The sequence below is a fragment of the Pleurodeles waltl genome, chromosome 1_2, assembly GCF_031143425.1.
Source record: "Pleurodeles waltl isolate 20211129_DDA chromosome 1_2, aPleWal1.hap1.20221129, whole genome shotgun sequence".
In the NCBI taxonomy this organism is placed as follows: domain Eukaryota; kingdom Metazoa; phylum Chordata; class Amphibia; order Caudata; family Salamandridae; genus Pleurodeles; species Pleurodeles waltl.
In genome coordinates this window covers 959,519,851-959,538,612 of record NC_090437.1, presented here as the reverse complement: position 1 = coordinate 959,538,612, position 18,762 = coordinate 959,519,851, and the positions used below count along the sequence as shown (strand labels likewise).

The following is an 18,762-nucleotide window of genomic DNA, read 5'->3' as shown; positions in this document are numbered from 1 at the left end:
TCTGCACCACTGGCCTCTAAGCCACTGCTCCTGTGCCACTCCACACCACTATGCCACTAACTTTTAGCCATGCTGAACAGCAGCCACTCTGGTGTATAATATGGCTAAAACATATTGGCAAAGCCAATAACTTTTACGTAGACGAGACGTATTGGCTTTGCCAATGTTTGTTAGTACTATGAGGTACCGAGGTCCCTGAAAGAACTGTGAATGTGTAAGTCCTTGTTTTAAACATGCATTCACCGCCTCGTCAGGGGTAGTAAGCGCTACATAAATACGATTACATCATAATATAGGCTGCTATAAAATGCGCAAATACATTTCAGTTAAATAAAAAAAAGTGCTTCTCAGAAACAGATTTGAATAATATAGTTTATACCTAGTACTAACATTTTTTATAACACTCCATTAAAACCACACACTCCACAGCTCACCTTGGAACACCATTACAGTACCTCTCTAAAAGAAAATATCTTTGCCATCAGAGAGCTTCAAGTGACTCCTTTTATTAAAGTCAATGCAAGTTTTCAAGCCCCTTTGCATTTGCAGATTTACCAGTTGCCCACATTTGCATTTCTTTAGGGAAGGAGACACCCTGGCAAGAAGGCCTTTTGTTATATGTCTGCCCCCCTCCCTCAGGGCACAGGAGACTCCCTGCCTTTCAAACCAGCTGGAGAAACTGATCTGCCGGTAATTTTGCCCTGCCTCTTTTGTCCTTTTGGTGAAAGGCTAAAATTACGGACAAATGCTGTCCGTAAGCCTTTCATCACGGACAACGGACCGCAGGGCGAAGTTACCTGGCAGTCCATGAAATTTACAGACGGTGGTCACCCTACTTGCAGCCCAGCAGTCGATACCAGCAAGCATGACTCCTCGAAGTTCATGGTCCCAGAGAAGGTCATGGGACCACTCCAGGAGCCCCAAGTCCTCTTTCTCCCAGTCAAGGTCCTCGGGACACTCGGATAAGAGACACAAAACTAAAAAGTCCTAGTGGACTTTGACTTCACCTCGTCCGTCATATGTCACGACGAGTGGGGAATGTCGGCATTCGAGGCACAGTTCTGCAGAGTCGTTGCCAGGTCTGACTCCATGCCACCCTCCATCTATGGTAGCAGGAGGGAACGCCACTTTGAACTTTTATGAAACCATGCACTGTGGAGCACCTTCGGGCTCCTGTGGAGTCGTAGGAGGCCCATCATTTTCCATGAAGACGGCTCTGGCCTAGACTCTCATGAGGTCTCATTGGTCTGATTCTGGATCGGGTGCTGGTCTTACCAGCGTGACCTTGTCCGGACCAGGCCTGACGCCGGTGCCAGCCCCATTCTGATCCCATCCGATCTGGAGCCGGAACTGCATTGCATGACACCAATTCCGGCTGTGATGGCGCCCATGGGTGCCAGATTATTGCCTGAGCATTATTTTCAACAGCCAGACACAGGGGAACATTTGGCGGAGTCACTGGACCCTTGGGGACACTAGTTGGAGCCTATTTCATTGAACTGGTATGAAGAACTTTGAGATGCCAGTGGACTGGACACATGTCCAGATTCTGGCTTGCCCTCTCACCCTACTGTGGCTACAGAGGAGGAAGCTTATTATGTAGTGGTGGTGCAGAGAGCAGCAGAGGTCCTTGGCCTTGAACTGCCCACAGTGGATGTCACGACTAACCTCTTGACAGAAGTCCTTCAGCTTGGGCCTTCCTCTACTGAACCCCTCTTGCCCTTTAATGAGGCATGTACTAATGTTGTGTTGGTAACATGGTCAAATCTCAGCACAGGGGTTCCTGTGAACAGGACAATTGCACGTTGCCATCGCCCTGCACTGGTTGACACTAGTTTCCTCAGCCAACACCCCACCCCGGAGAGCTTGGTAGTCCAAGCCTCAACTTCTCATGGTGCGTTCACTTCCACTCCCTGGGATAGGGAATCCAAGAGACTGGACCAACTTGGGAAGAAGATGTTTTCTTCCACCAGCCTGGCATTGAGGTCGGTGAACACCTCATGCTTATTGCATTGTTTCTCGCACACCTTACGATTTTCGGTTGCACAAGTGATTCCACAGGTCCCGGAGGAGCCCAGGCCACCCTTGGTGAAAGGCAGTGAAAGATGGGAGGGAAGCAGGAAAGTTCACCATTAGGTGTGGTCTGGACACGACTGACTTGCTGGGCACATCGGTTTCATCGATTGTGGCCACACCTGGCTAAGAACATCTGGCTTTTCGGGGGATGTCCAAGCAAACCTTATGGACATGCCCCTTGACAGAACTCGCTTGTTTGGTGAGAAGGTCTTCCTCTACCTTAACGACTGGCTGTTGAAGGCGAACTTGCCCTAGGTTGACGTCTCCCACCTCCAGACTATGGCAAACCTCCTGCATTCGCTGGTGTTCAATAAAAAAAACTTACTGAAGTCACACCTGGCTCCTTAGATGTTTCATTTTATTGGAGCAGTTCTGGACACAGCGCAGTTTTGAACGTATCCTCCCGAGCAGAAAGTCCAGGGTATCCAAGTTATAATACAAATGTTTCAGCCTCTATCCTGCGTTTCGGTGAGACTGACTTTGAGGAAGCTGGCTATCATGACATCCTGCTGGTGAATCATGCTAGATGGCATATGCGGGCCCTGTAGTGGGACTTGGCGTTCTAGTGGGTGCAGCATCAGGGGAATCTCTTTGACTTGGGCTAGATCTAGATTGGAACTGCAAAAAAACTGCATTGGTTTACGAACCGCGATTGGGTCAAATGCAGACTCCTCTCCCTTCCCCAACCAGATTTCAGAGTAGTGACAGATGTGTTACTTCTAGGATGGGGCGGCCATCTGGGAGAGGTGGGGATCAGAGGACTCTCTGGTCTACGGCAGTCAGGGCTCCAGATCAACTTGCTGGAGCTCTGTGCAATCCGACTAGCCTTAGAAGCATTTCTTCTGTCTGTCAAGGGGAAGGTAGTGCAGGTGTTCACGGACAATACCACTGCAATGTGGTACTGCAACAAGCAGGGCGTTGTGGGGTTATGGCAGGTTCTCCGAATGCCAAGTCGGACAAACTCAGCCAATGATGCCTAGCGTATTACGAGTGGCGTCTCCATTCTGAGGTGGCACAAGGACTCTTTCAGCAGAGGGGAGATCCTTGGTTAGATCTGTTTGCCTCCGAAGAGAATGCGCAATGTCAGCGGTATTGCACGTTGGAGCTTCCAAGGTGGCAATCGTTCAGCGAAGCTTTTCATTGCAAGTGGATTCAGGACACCTGTACATCTTTCCGCCCATACCACATCTGCCATGAGTTCTCAAGAAGATCAAGAGCGACTGGACTGGGTACTGAGAGTCTGGTATCCCGAGCTTTTAAAAATGAGCATCGATCCTCCAATAAATCTGCCCGTTCAGAAGGATCTTCTGTTGCAGCAACAAGGGAGGGTCACCCGAACCTGTCAACTCTACGTCTTCATACATGGAGATTGAGTGGCAACAGTTGACAACCTTCTACCTTCCCTCCGAAGTCTGTATTGTTATTCTGGCAGCTAGGTGTTCCTCCACCAAAACGGTATACACCTGCCGAACCTGCAAAACCCCCATCTAAGGATCCCTCTTCTAAGTTAGAGTAGCTGGGCCCAGCAGAAGATGCTGCGGTAAGGGAAGATGAGGAGGATCTACTTCTCCTGGATACCTTTTTGACCACCCCAGGGGAGAAAAAGCGGGCTTACTACTACAACCAGCTCTTGTGCTACAAGCAGGTTCAAAGTTCTCTCCAGAATCTTCATGGTTCTGTCCAGTTCCAGTGTGGCCATAGGAAGTACCTGGTACCTCCTTTTGCAGCCCTGGTGGTCCACCCTCTTCATCTAACTCTCTCTCCCTATCAGGGTTCTGTATGTCATCCTGAATAACTAATTCTAAGAAAGTAGATTTGGTAGGATTACTACATGCCTTAAGTTTGCTATCTGTGCTTAGGGTCCTAAATTCCTGGAACTTAAGAGCCCCATCCCTAGATTTCTGAGACAGGCCTGCTCCCTCAACTACAGACATGTTGTTAGATTAGTGTATGTAGCATATGTACCTACTATAAAGTCCTTAGCTTTAGAAAGTTTGGAGAAAGGACTAGCAGGACCGCTGACGACCCAAGCTAAACGTTTAGAAGTCCCTGAAGCTACTAGTACTGTATGTTCCCCACAGTTAGAAGTGATCTTTCTTATGGAAAGTCACTGATGACCAAGTGGTAAAGCAATGCAAGTATCTTATCCCATTACAGCACCACCAATGTAGGAGGCTGGCTCAGTTTATGATGTACACCTATGGTGTGGCACCCTATACTAAGGCCAGGCAACCCTTAGTGATAGTGTTAAGGTGTCCATGTAGCACAAGCTTTCTAGGGGTAGCTGTGGTGAGCAGCTAAAGCTTATCTAGGAGGAGTGTAAAACACTTGCAATACCATACTAGTCAGTCAATAACCAATCACAAGAAAGAACCACACTAGGTGTTGCAAAAATAAAGGTTTCTTTATTACAATACTAAAGTTGCTCTAACATTGGTATATCTCAACCGGGAGATATCAACACACAAAAATATGCACTTAGCCATGATCAAGAAAAGCCTAAAAATACATGTGGCCCTATTCGGGGGGAGGGGGCAAACTGTATATACTAAGAAAGTGGTATAAGAATGGAGGTGCCCAACCAAGGTAACTGTGTTAGGATCCCAGGGGATGGGGAGTAGGAAATTACCAGAGGTAAGTACTTGAAATCCCACAGGCACCGGGGTGCAGAGTTGTTAGAGAGCCAGGTGTCCCATACACTAACACAGGACTGTTGTGATTGAATATTTAACGATTCAGGACCCTTCCAAGTGGATCCCGAAGAAAACCAGTTGGCACAAAGAAGGTTGGAGAGTTCCCCCACCGTGGATGCTCAGAAGCCTTGAATACCTACATCAGGGAGCCCAGGTGCATAGGGGTGAAATGGTGTTGAAAACCTTCATTGGAGTCAATGGAAGCCTTGGTTGTCCAGCTGCTGTCGCAACCCCTGGACCAGGTCGGTGGAACCCTAAGGTGGATTCGGATGAGAGGAACCTGAAAAAGAAGTGGACATTGTCCAGACCACTAGATGTCCAGGTGCTGCAGGTAGGCAATGCCCACCCTCTGGAGGTGAAGTCCCTGCAGGACAGTGGAAGAAGTAGTCCAGCTACGGAGTCCAGGGGGATGAAGGAGATCATAAGAGTCGCGCATGAGCTGTCCCACGTCGGTCGCCGGGTTGCAGGAGGGTCAGTGGCCAGCAGGGCCACCAACAAACCTTGGCAAATGCAAATCATGGTTGCGAGGAAGTTTCCAGATTTTGGAGGACCTCCAAGGTCCTAGTGACTCGACCCTTGGTGGGGAGTCAGGGCAGGCCTTCAGCAGGAAGGAAAGCCAGCCAGAGCTGGAGGAGCCCCCACAAGTGATCCACTGGACATTGCAGGAGTTGCAGAGGGGGAGCTGAATCTGGAATTGCAGAGTGCTGGAGGCTGGGGCTTCGTGGAACTCAAAGATCTTCTTAGAGGAAGAGCCAACAAGCTTTGGCAAGAGCAACAGTCGCAGTGCACAGGGGTTCTGTTCCAGTGGCTGCAGCAAGGGTCCACTGTCTCCCATGTTGGTCAGACAACAGGTTGAACCCGGAGAGAACCACAGAACCACCACCTATGAGCAGAACCTTTATATTGTCCGGGGGACAACAGGATCCACCAGCCAGTCCTCGTTGTCTGGAGGTGCCTGCAGATGCAGGGGAGTGACTCCTTGTAGGAAAGTACCCTCTTTTTGGCATGGTTACCACCACTTTTTGCCTTTTGTCAGTATGTTTTTGACTGTGTTCACGGGGATCCTGCTAACCAGGTCCCCAGTGACTGTGCTCTCTCCCTCTAAATTTGGTTGCTTGGACCACTCACACCCCACATTTGGCATACTGGTGCCTCCTTATAAGTCCCTAGTATATGGTGTCCAGGTACCCAGGGCATTGGTTCACCAGGGGTTCCCCATTGGCTAAAGCATGTATTATGCCACCCATGGAGCCCATGTAAAATGTGTCTACAGGCCTGCCACAGCAGCCTGCATGAAAAGTTGCATGCACCCTTTCACTTCAGGTCACTGTAAGTCACCCCTATGGTAGGCCCTCCTAGCCCAGAGGGTAGAGTGCGGGTACCTGTGTGTGAGGGCACCCCTGCATGAGCAGAGATGCACCCACGAACTCCAGCTCCATTCTCCTGGACTTTGCGAGTGTGGAGAAGCCATTTTATGCATGTACTGAACATAGTACACTACCTATGTCCAGCTACATAATGGTCACTCCAATCCTTGGCATGTTTGGTATCAACCAAACGAAACCCTTGGTGTACCAATGCCCTAAGTACCATATACGAGAAACTTACATGAGTGCACCAGTATGCCAATTGCGGGGTGTAAACGTTTACCTGCAACCAAATTTAGAGGAGAGAGCAGAGGCACTGGGGTCCTGGTTAAAAGGATCCCAATGCACTACAGTCTAAACACAATGACATAAGGCAAAAAGTGTGGGTAACTATGACAGAAAGATGCTGATTTCCTACACCTGGTTATTACACTCCTGATGTGCGCTCCTTTTGAGCCCTCAGGCTCTCTGAAAACAGCCTTTCTCATGGCCATACCATCTGCCCAGAAGATGAGTGACCTGCAAGCTTTGTCATCCAAGCCTCCTTGTCTCACAGTGATTCCTGATAAAGTGGTGCTTTGCACCAATGCCTCTTCCAAAGGTGGTGACCCTGCTTTGGGGCATACCGTCACTCTGCCCACCTTTTTTGCTTCCCCACATCCTTCTAAGGAAGAGGAGCGACTACACCGACTGGACCCAAAAAGAGCATTGTTGTTCTACCTTTAGCATGCACAAGAGTTCCCGGTGGCCGATCAGTTCTTTGTGGGATACGTGGATGCAAAGAAAGGTCAAGCAGTACAGAAACAAAAAAATTGAGCGTGGAGTCGTTCTCTGTATAAAAATCTGCTACGCACTGGCCAAAAGCAGCTTCCCTATGGCTTGAGGACCCATTCCACGAGCAGTAATAATGCTACCATGGCGTTGATACGCGATGTTCCAGTCCTGGACATTTGTCAGGCAGCAATGTGGGCTTTACTGCACATCCTTGTAAAACATTACTGCCTAGATAGTCAGATCTGCAGAAACGGGCATGTCGCCTGTTCGGGTCTGCAGGACTTCCTAGTGTAGGAAAATGTGTCCGCACCCACCGCCAGGATGGTATGGCGTGTGTATCTATTCAAAGGTAAGGAACCTGCAGCTAGAAGTCTCTATCAGATAAACAGGTTACTTACCTTCAGTAACGCCTTATCTGGTAGAGATGATGTCTAGCTGCCTCCCCACTCTGCTGACTCATTTGCTAGGCTTACGGTGATCCCTTTCAGGGCCTTAGTTTGGACTCACAATCGTCAGTTCATTGCATGGCTTTGCGCTCCTGGTGTGGAAAGTCGTGGAAAAAAATAACTGACGTCCGCATGCCTGGGTGGCGCATATGTAGGTGACCGCAGTGTCACATCCGGCAGCAATGACATGTCACGGAAACAAATGATGGCGTGAGAATGGCTACTGCTCAAGCAAACCCTGATCGAGTCTGACGCCTGGGAAATTCAAAGGTAAGGAATATGCAGCTAGACACGGCCTCTACAAGATAATGGCTTACTGAAGGCAAGTAACCTGTTCTTTTCAACAATGGAATAGGTGGGGACTGACGTCTGATCACATTTACCTTTCATTGCAACTGTAAGTGTTATTCTTAGATGGTCATATGCATCTTTTTATCTGAGAGCTAAATAGAAGATGACCACTGCCTTCAGAAAAACAGCAGGGTCAGCCTCCCTCTACTTAAACACCTTTGCTCTTTTGTCCTGGGGTCATCTCTGCATGCCCCTGCTTCAACAAAAATGTTGTCTGTGAAGCACTGCTCTACTCTTTAGGGAAAAAGTGTAATCCAGCACCATACACATAAAACATAAAGTGCCCTAAACATAACTAAACTGTCTAAAACTGTCCAAAACTTTATGTAAATTTGCCATTTTCCCTGATGGCTGCTTGACACTCAGGTCAGAAGAACATTCTGCAGATATATTGTGCCAGCCACACAGTAGACTACAGAATTGGAAGCCTTCTTCGATGTGTTTACAAAACGTTTTGTTGTTTTCATAGAGAGCGGGCCGTGCAGGAGCTGCGTAGACATGGCCTCTCCACATCCTCTGTACGGACGTCATCACCGCTAAGTTCAACATTAAAATCTCCCTCGCTATCTCCAGAGCGCTCAATCTTGAGGTTAACCGATAGAGGAACAGATAAAGCTGGAGAAAAGTAAGTCATTTTAGTGCTTACATTTAATAAGTCAGAATTTGTTCAAGTGCTTGGCTTACTCCAAAATTGTAGTATTGTATTCAAGTCACTCAAACTTGATATCGACAGTTCTGTGACATAACACTTAGGGCCTGATTACAATCTTTGCAGACAGAATACTCCGTCACAAACATAATGGATATTCCGTCCTCCGTATTGCGATCTCCATAGGATATAATGGGATTTTAATACAGTGGACGGGATATCTGTCATGTTTGTGACAGAGTTACCCAGTCCTCCAAGATCATAATCAGACCTTTAGGTTTTTTTAAGGTTCCGTTGAGTGCTTGTGGATTATGATCTTATGTCTGTTTGTATATCTTCGTAAATCTGTAGGAGAGATCCTTTGTTACTTTTGCATAATAAATCCTACATCTAATGCCAGTTTAAAAAGCCTCTAACTAATTCTGTTATTAATCCATTCTTAGCATGCATTTCTGTGTTTAGATGTTTTTATTAAAGACATAGAGCCATATGTATCATTATTCCAAATTGCGATTCACAATTAGGTAATCGCTGTTTGAACGTATGAAACTCCATGAGTTTCATTTGGCATTTCCTAATGGGTCACAAGTCGACCTACCTCATTCATATTAATGAGGCAGGTTGCAATATGCGACCCATTAAGAAATTAAAAAATCACAGGGATGGTGGACTGCTGGGCTCAGCAGACCACCATGTCTGTGATTGCTTTTAAATAAAGACTTCTTTTTTTCTTTTAATGCAGCCAGTTTTTCTTAAAGAAAAACGGGATGCGTTTAAAAAAGAAAAATGAAAAGTTTTCTTTTCATTTTTTAAGAGTAGGCAGTGGTCCATGGGATCACTCCCTGCTCATTAAAAAACATTATGTGATAGTGACAACTAGCCTCAGATTCCTTACTTTAGAATTCTCTCCAGGCGCCAGACTGGATCTGGAAAAACATTTCTGTAGTACCTCTGCGTGTCAGTAGATGGCACCATGCGACTCTACAGATGTCCACCAGATATGATGTAGATGGAGTCCATCTAATCCCTCCTCCGATGCGATGTTTCTTCTTTTCCACACTACAACATGGATCCGGAGAAGCGGTTCCTCTGGCCATTTTCGTTGAGTGGAACAGTGTGTATGCTGTAGGAGGCTGGCTCAGTTTATGGTGTGGCACCGTATACTGAGTCCAGGCAGCCCTTAGTGATAGTGAATAGGTGTCCAGATAGCAAAAGCTCTCTGGGGTAGTGGAGGCGAGCAGCTAAAGCTTATCCAGGAGGAATGTAAAGCACTTGCAATTCCACAGTATTCAGACAGTAACTCACTCACAAGAAAAAAACACACAAGTGTTGCAAAAAAAAGGATTCTTTATTACAGCACTACTACTAGACCAGCATTGGTATATCTCCCTTTGGAGATATCTACACACAATGGTTACACAAAATAACCAGCAGAAATAGCATAAAACGTACAGGGCCCTATTTGTGGGTCAATCCATATATTAAGTAAGTGTAATGCGAAATAGTGAACCAAACCAACGTAAGTATGTTAGTTAGCTAGGAGCTGGGCAAGGATGAAAACACTAGAGGTAAGTACAGCAAGTGTTCCCAGCGACCAGGAGCAGAGGGGTTACCTGCCCAGTTGTCCCATAGGCTAACATGGGGAAGTAGTGGTTGGAGTTTGTACGTTTCCCAGAGGACTCCAAAGAAACCAACAAACAAGTGGAAGGTTGGAGAGTGTCCCCACCTAATGATACCCAGCAGACTGGAGTACCTACACCAGGGGACCTGGATGCATAGTGGCGAACGGACCCTCACTGAAGTCAATGGATGCCTCAGATGTCCTGCTGCTGTCATGTGACCCAGGCTGGTGGAACCCAGAGATGGATTTCGGACATGGAGGACCTGAAAAGGAAGGGACAGAGTCCAGCATCGTTGGAGGTGGTGCAGGTGGCAATGCCCAACCTCCTAGAGGTGAAATTCCTGCAAGTCATTGGAGGGAAAAGTCCAGCTACAAGGTCCAGGAGCTGCAGAAGATCTCAGGAGTTGCTTAGGAGCTGTTCTTCGACGGCTGCTAGATTGCAGGAGGGGCAGTGACCAGCGAGGCCACCAGCAAGCACTAGCAAATGCAAGCAGGAGCTGAAGATTTATTTGAAAAGTTTTGGGGACCAGCGAGGTCCAGGGGACTCTACCCTTGAGGGAGAATCAGGGTTGGCCCTCAGCATTCAGGAAGGTCCACAGAAGTTGTTGGAGCGCGCACGAGTGACCCACAGGTGATGGACACAGGGAGTCACATGGAGGCCTCAGCAGCACAACAAAACAGAAATCCCATGTCGCAGGAGATCGGTTGAGCTTTGAGTTGCAGAGAGCTGGAGGTTGGGGCTTCTTGACGCCTGAAGATCTCCTGAAAGAAGAGTCAACAAGCCTTGCCAAGAGCAACAGTTGCGGTGCACAGGGCTTCCAGTCCAGTGACAGGGGTAGGGGTCCACAGTCTCCCAATTTGGTCTGAAGACATGCAGGAACCAGAGGAGGCCACAGACCCACCACCTGTGATGCAGAGCCTTCGATGTCTGGGGGGACAGTAGACTCCACCAGCCAGTCGACGTAGTCTTGAGGTGCCTGCGGTTGCAGGTGAGTGACTCCTTCACTTCCTTCTTGCTTCCAGGTGCAGAGTCCTTGTGACCCTGGAGGATGCACAGCCTTGGATGTTTCAGAATTCTTGCAGGATCCAGAGCAACAATGTTGCAATGGAAGCCTTCCCACCGGAAGCAGCCTTGTTTCAGTTTAAAAGCAGACCAGCAACGGTTCCAGAGGACAGGAGCAGAATATGTCAGGAGAGTTCCTTGTAGAGTCTTGCTCGACGAATCTGAGGATCCACCCTCTGGGATCCCTTAAGTAACCCTAAAAGATGGTTGGTCACTCTCTGAAGTGACCTACCTATCACAGGGGATCTACCTGGCCTAATCAGTCAGATGCTCCCAGGGGCCTTTGCACATCTTATTTTCAAGATGACATAATCAAGTGACCACCTGACAGAGCTCTGTGCACCTCCCAAAAGGAGAAGCTGGATGTCCTTTGTACAGTTTCGTGCCACAGCAGGAACCGGGAGCTCCTGAACTGATGCAAACCGAATTATGCAGGCTCACCAGCAGGAGGGCAGAACAGTGTCTGGGGTCAGCAGTAGAGTGGGCTGGCTGCCAACCTCCGTAAGGTTGTGCAGACAGAACTAGGGGATCCTCTAAGGAGCCCCCAGAGTACAGGCGATCATGCAACTAGCACTGGAATCAGTGTAGTTGCATGATTCCAACATGTTTGATACCAAACATGCCTAGGGTCGGAGAAGCCATTATGTAGTTGGACCACTTGTGTTGACCTGTGTTAACTACATACCTTAAGATGACTACCCCACACTTATAAAGACCGGGGAATAGAGACTGTGGGTTCTAGGGGTACCCTGCTCATGCACTTAGGGATATGTACCCTGCCCTTGGGTCGAAGTGCCTACCAAAGGGGTGACCAGGATATATAAGGCAAGCCTTATATCTTAAGTGAAAGGTGCATGCACCATTTCATGCAGGCTGCAATGGAAGTCCTGCAGACACAGTTTGTATGGGCTCCCTTGGGTGGCACAATACATGCTGCAGTCCACGGGGGTCCTCTGGTGTACCAATGCCATGGGTACCTAATTACTATATACTAGGGACTTACAAAGGTGCACAAGTATGCCAATTGTGGGTGTAAAAACTTTACCAGTAACCAGATTTAGAGGAAAGAGCACAGATCTACTGTCTAAACACACTGACATCAGGCAAAACATGGGGGTAACTATGATAGAAAGATGGTACTCTTCTAGATATGCCTTCTTGCTTTAAGCCCTGTGGGTCCTGTGCTCAACAGATGTCGGTCACGGACCCCCATTCTGTCTGTATGTGGTGGTTAGTCGCTCCCCACAACACCAACTAATGTGACGCCTATCAACATTTGAGGCCAAAAGCGTTGAGGGAGCGTCGGATGAAGTCCCTGGTCGAACGATTGTCGCAGTCTTCTCAGGAACCCATTTGTGCGAATGCTCTGGGAGTCATTAGTGTGTGGCTCCATATATTTATCATGGGAAGCATCGTCTGAGGTAAAATTTGTGTCCTCCTCTGGCTTCACAGCCCCCACGCGGCTCCTCCTGCTTTCTGAGTCCTTGCAGGAGTCCACCCCGTATTTCCCAGTTTTTCCTAGCACCGGTGGGACTCTGGCCCTGATGTGGGACTATTACTCATCCCTGCATGCCATTTTTAGCCCTACCCCTCCCTCTGGAGCACCTTTGGGCTCTTAGGAGGGTGTCCTGGCAGGATCTTCACTAGCAGCTTTGTCCTCGGTGCCTGTCGGGCCCCTCGACTCCCTCTCCAGAAGAGTCGAATCGGTGCTGGTACACGGTCTTCTGTGGCTTCCACCTTCCGCACCTGAGTCTCCTGTACTGGCTCCATTGTTGGCATTGGATTCTGCCTTGCCGACTTCGGTAGTGGTGGTCCCATCATCTTCGCTTGACGCCTTGATTGTCGTCTCACTGGAGTCAGTCGACGACCCTTCCGATGTTGAGGTCCCACCCTCTAGACATCAACCGTGATGCCAGGAGTGGTGCCTATGGAGTCGGCTATCTCCGATTCTTGCCTTATGTCTTCTGGGGCCCACCCTCCAGTTGCCTAATTGGAGGGGCATGGTTTGGATTGTCAGCCTCCCATTTCCAAAACCATTCCGCTTACACAATCAGATTGATTATTTGGATTAGACACCACTAGTGGCCTGGACACCTCCCCGGCTTCTAGCCTCCTGTCATCCCCTTGTATGGCTTCAGAGGCAAGTTCTGCTCTGGCAGAAATGTTAAAGCGTATTTCACAATACAATGTTGCATTTAAAACTTCCTGCAGTTCAATTGTCCACAAATCCTTTACTTGATGTCTTACATCTTGACCAGTCTTCTGTTGAGCCGACCCTTCCGTATTGAGAGGCTCTTCATCACATCCTCTTAGGGGTTTGGGCCTAGACGGTATTTGACTCCCCTGTGGAATGCTCTATTTCACATAGACACAGACCAGCCCCAGACTATCCATCTTGCCTCCATCGGCATCCGACTGCTCAAAGCTTTGTGGTGCAAACTGTTTACCTGCACAGAGTCTTACTCATGTCCCTACTGTCCCTCCAGAATGAGAGGCCAGACAGCTGGATGTTTCTGGTAAGCGGGTTTTCACATTATCTAGCTCTGCCCTTTGTTGAATTTCCACTTCTTGTGTCCTTGCTCGCTTCTCCAACGTCTTGTGGGACTCAGTGGAGCGTATTTTGCCTTCTATATTGCCTTTTCTCCCTGAAAAAGCTAGGAGTATTCTGGTTCCCTTAGTATGGGATAGTCAGCAAGCTTCCAAGCTTAGTTTCACATGTGGTATGGATACCACAGATTCTGTTGGAAAGGTTAAGGCCTCTTCAGTGGCACTGCGCGGCAGGCATGGTTGCACCCCTCCAATTTTTCAGAGGCTGTGCAGGCAGCCTTACTTGACATGCCTTTTGATGGCACCTCACTTTTTGGTGTGCAAGCTGACTCGGCCTTACACCGCTCTAGAGGTGCTAATGATGGCACTCTATCTTAAAGCCCCCTGGCGGTATAGATTCTTCTCTGTATTGGTTTCCTTCCTTTGTTCAGGGGCAGTATTTAACCCCCCTTGCTTTTTTCGAATGCCTTTACAGGCAGTGTGCTTCTTTCTCCCAGTCTGACACCCTGTGTAGTATTCCTGCTCCTTGCAGGTGCTTTTTCTAATTATTATATGTGAACTGTCTAGCACCCTAATTGGTGTTCCTGCGTCTGCAGGTGTGCGTTATTTTTCCACTTGTCATGGATGTTAGAAATGGGGTCTTTGGTTGACAGTCAGGTTACCCCCTGTTCAAGCAAGGACCCTCACTCTAGTCAGGGTAAAAGAGAATCACTCTCAGCTAACCCCTGCTTGCCCCCTTGGTAGCTTGGCAGAAGCAGAGCAGTAGGCTTAACTTCAGAGTGCTAGGTGTAAAGTATTTGTACCAACACACACAGTAACTTAATGAAAACACTACAAAATGACACAACACAGGTTTAGAAAAATAGGAAATATTTATCTAAACAGAACAAGACCAAAACGACATACACAAGCCAAGTTATGAATTTGTAATGATTAAATTCAAATTTGCTTAGAAACACAAAATGCTTCGATGAGGTATTAACACGGCGTCGTGATGGAGTCGTTCCCAACAATCCAACACCAACTGCGCCGGCCACGGAGTCACGCGGACCCTCAGGTACAGTACCTTGGTAAAGAGTGAAAACAAGCCGATGCGCGAAGTCGGGGATTGCGGCGTCCGTGCGAAATGTTGAATCTGCGCACTTCAAGTGGCGTCGGTCACGACATGGTGCGGCAACTTCCACAGAGTCGCGGACTTCGGCAGGGCTGCAGCGGTGTCGGGCCTGCGAAGGCCGTCTCGTTCCAGCAAAGATCACGGAGTCGGTTGCAGGCGGCGTCACCGGATTCGGCAGCGGCTTCGGTCCGGAGTCGTCCGAAGTCGATTTCCTTGAATTTTCACCAGCTTTTCCTTTCAAGGGCCCCAGGGACTGGATAGGGCACCACTTGTCAGGGAAGGAGTCTCAGCAGAGAGTCCAGGTGCTGGTAAGGGAGAAGTCTTTGCTGTCCCTGAGACTTCAAACAACAGGAGGCAAGCTCTAAATCAAGCCCTTGGAGATTTCTTCTCAAGATGGAAGGCACACAAAGTCCAGTCTTTGCCCTCTTACTCAGGCAAGGCAGCAACTGCAGGATAGCTCCACAAAGCACAGTCGCAGGCAGGGCAGCACTTCTTCCTTAGCTCCTCGGCTCTTCTCCAGGGAGAGGTTCCTCTTGTTTCCAGAAGTGTTCCTAAAGTCTGTGGTTTTGGGTACCCTTCTTATACCCAATTTCTCCTTTGAAGTAGGTCTACTTCAAAGCAAAGTCTCTCTTGAATGTGAAATCCTGCCTTGCCCAGGCCAGGCCCCAGACACTCACAAGGGGGTTGGAGACTGCATTGTGTGAGGACAGGCACAGCCCTTTCAGGTGTAAGTGACCACCCCTTCCCTCCCTCCTAGCACAGATGGCTCATCAGGATATGCAGGCTACACCCCAGCTCCCTTTGTGTTACTGTCTAGTGTGAGGTGCAACCAGCCCAACTGTCAAACTGACCCAGACAGGGAATCCACAAACAGGCAGAGTCACAGAAATGGTATAAGCAAGAAAATGCCAACTTTCTAAAAGTGGCATTTTCAAACTCACAATCTTAAAATCCACTTTACTAAAAGATGTATTTTTAAATTGTGAGCTCAGAGACCCCAAACTCCACATGTCCATCCGCTCCTAAAGGGAATCTACACTTTAATCAGATTTAAAGGTAGCCCCCATGTTAACCTATGAGAGGGACAGGCCTTGCAACAGTGAAAAACTAATTTAGCAATATTTCACTGTCAGGACATATAAACCACATTACTATATGTCCTACCTTAACCATACACTGCACCCTGCCCTTAGGGGCTACCTAGGCCCTACCTTAGGGGTGTCTTACATGTAAGAAAAGGGAAGGTTTAGGCCTGGCAAGTGGGTACGATTGCCAAGTCGAATTTAAAGTTAAAATATTACACACATACACTGCAGTGGCAGGTCTGAGACATGAATTACAGAGCTACTTATGTGGGTGGAACAACCAGTGCTGCAGGCCCACTAGTAGCATTTGATTTACAGGCCCTGGCACCTCTAGTGCACTTTACTAGGGACTTACTAGTGAACCAAATATGCCAACCGTGGATAAGCCAATTACATACACATTTTGTACAGGAGCACTTGCACTTTAGCACAGGTTAGCAGTGGTAAAGTGCCCAGAGAAACAAAAACAGCAAAATCAGAGTCCAGCACACATCAAGAACCTGGGAAACGGAGGCTAAAAGTTAAGGGAGACCACGCCAAGGATGAAAAGTCTAACAATGGACATGTTCTGTTATTTCTGGTGACCCTGATTTGGTCTCATTCCTCTTAGAGAGGTGCTTTCTGTTGTCTCTGCTTATGGGCGTTTCGCCTAAGCGATTTTCTGTTTATGGGATTCTTCCTCATGTGAGAGACATTTTCAGTTCCCTGCTCCTCGGGTTAATTGCTGTAGTCTTTTAGCCATCTTTTTTTATCAGTCTGTTCCCTGAATGGACCTTCTTAGGTAGTTCTTTTTGGAGTAGTTACTGTATAGTTCTTTCTATGAGTAAGGATTCTACTGCTATGTTAGGTCTTTCCCCAGTTCTGTTGGTGGGGGGGAGCACCTCTGTTTTTAGTGCTGTCCTTTCCCATTGGATGGAAAGTGGTGTTCTGTTTCAAAATCCATGGTACATCTTCGTTTAGAAGAGTCCCTTTTTTAACTCATTATTACATAACTTATGGTTTTCTAATATACAGAGGGCACACTATGTCACCCTTATGGTACACCTATTACACTCTAATTTTCTCCTGCACTGCTATATTTTCTTTGTGCATAACCCACATGTTTTTCTCTTGTCGTGTGCCACAGTCCTTGTTATGCTCTCTCCCTTCTAATTTGGTAACTTAGTTACTTTCACCTCACATTTGGCATACTGGTGCCCCCATGTAAGTCCCTAGTATATGGTACCCTGGTACCCAGGGCATTGTGGTACCAGGGGATCCCCATGGGCTGCAGCATGTATTATGCCACCCATGGGAAGCCCATGCAAAGTGTTCTGCAGGCCTGCCATTGCAGCTAGCATGCACACTTTTTCACTCAAGGTCATTGCACCAGGTCACTGTAAGTCACCCCTATGGCAGGCCCTCCTAGCCCAGAGGACAGGGTGCAAGTACCTGTGTGTGAGGGCTCCCAAGCACTAGCAGAGGTGCCCCCACAAACTCTAGTTCCATTTTCTTGGACTTTGTGAGTGTGGGGATGCCATTTTATGCTTGCACTGGACATATGTCCAGCTACATAATGGTAACTCTGAACCTGAGCATGTTTGGTCTCAAACTTGTCGGAATCATACCCCAATACTTTTGCCTGTATTGGAAGTATGATTCCATGCACTCTGGGGGCTCCTTAGAGGACTCCCAACATTGCTCCTACCAGCCTTCTGAGGTTTTCCAGCCAGTGCAAGCTGCTGCCACCCATCAGACAGGTTTCTGTCCTCCTGCTGCTTGAACAGTTCAAGCCCAGGAGGCAGAACAAAGGATTTCCTTTGGAAATAGGTGTTACGTGGCTTGGAAGGGTTAGCCTCCCCAAGCTACTGGTATGCTTTGAAGGGCACATTGGGTGCCTTTCCTGCATAAACCGGTCTACACCGGATCAGGGACCTCCAGTCTCTGCTGTGGTGCAAAACTTGACAATGGAAAGGGGAGTGACTACTCCCCTGTCCCTCACCACCCCAGGGGTGGTGCCCAGACTCCATGGGGTCCCTGGGTTCTGCTATCTTGAATCAAAGGTTGGCAGGGACTTCTGGGAGCATCTGAGTGGCCAGGTCAGGCAGGTGACGTCAGAGCCCCCTTCTGATAGGTGGTCACCTGGCTAGGTGACAAACCTCTCTTTCAGGGCTATTTAGGGTCTCTCTCTTGGGTGGGTCCTCAGATTCGGCTTGCAAGATTCCAGCAGGACTCCTCTGCATCCTCAACTTCTAGCCACTGTAACTGCAACTGGACCTTCCAGGAACCGACAATCTGCATCCACAAAGAAGACTCTGCTTGCAACATTGTTTCCTTGGCTTCTTCCAGCTTCTGAAACATTTCCCCGACTGTGCATCCTCTGCTCTGAGGGTGGCAAGTCTTCAGCCTGCACGAGAAGGAAGAACGAATCTCCCTTGGAGTGAAGAGGCCACCCCCCTGAATCTGCAGATACTACCTGCAATGACGACCGGCTGGGTGGATCTCCTCTCATCCTGAGCTGTGTGGATCCTGCATCACAGATGATAGTCTGGAGTAGTCCTCTTGGTCATCTCTGCCAGCTGTCCAATTTTGGTGGAGGTAAGCCCTTGCCATCCCGCGAAGGACAGTACCCCCGTGCACTGTGTCTCTTGCAGCTGCCAAGGCTTCTTTGCATTTCCTTCAAGGGATCTTCAGGCTCTGTGTAGCCCTAGCACTCCTTCCTGTGACGCACAGCCCTCTGCATCCTTCTTCTGCAGCGTGTGATCCTTCTCCAGTAGTGCTGCGTGGGTTCCTCTAACTCCTGGTTCCTCGCCCAGTGGGTCTCCTGTGGGGGGGGGGTGCCTCTTCTTCTTTGGACTCTCTGCCTTGCTGAGGGTCTCCCTAGGACTTCCCCTATGGGTTGAGTCCTCCTGGACCTTGCTGGTCCACGGCAGCTCCACCTTTGCTTCACCACGACTTCTGCCCTTGCCAAGGCTTGTTGGTTTCTTTTTCTTGCCA

At 48.5% G+C, this 18,762-nt stretch overlaps 1 protein-coding gene across 1 annotated transcript in view; it reads left to right on the top strand.

The window, feature by feature from the left end:
* Nucleotides 1-18,762, top strand: part of CEP135 (centrosomal protein 135) — a 278,727-nt gene that overhangs the window by 224,085 nt on the left and 35,880 nt on the right. Inside the window, exon 25 of the mRNA XM_069200895.1 lies at nt 8,177-8,332. Coding sequence (XP_069056996.1) covers nt 8,177-8,332 — 156 coding nt within the window. The remainder of the gene's footprint in view (nt 1-8,176; nt 8,333-18,762) is intronic.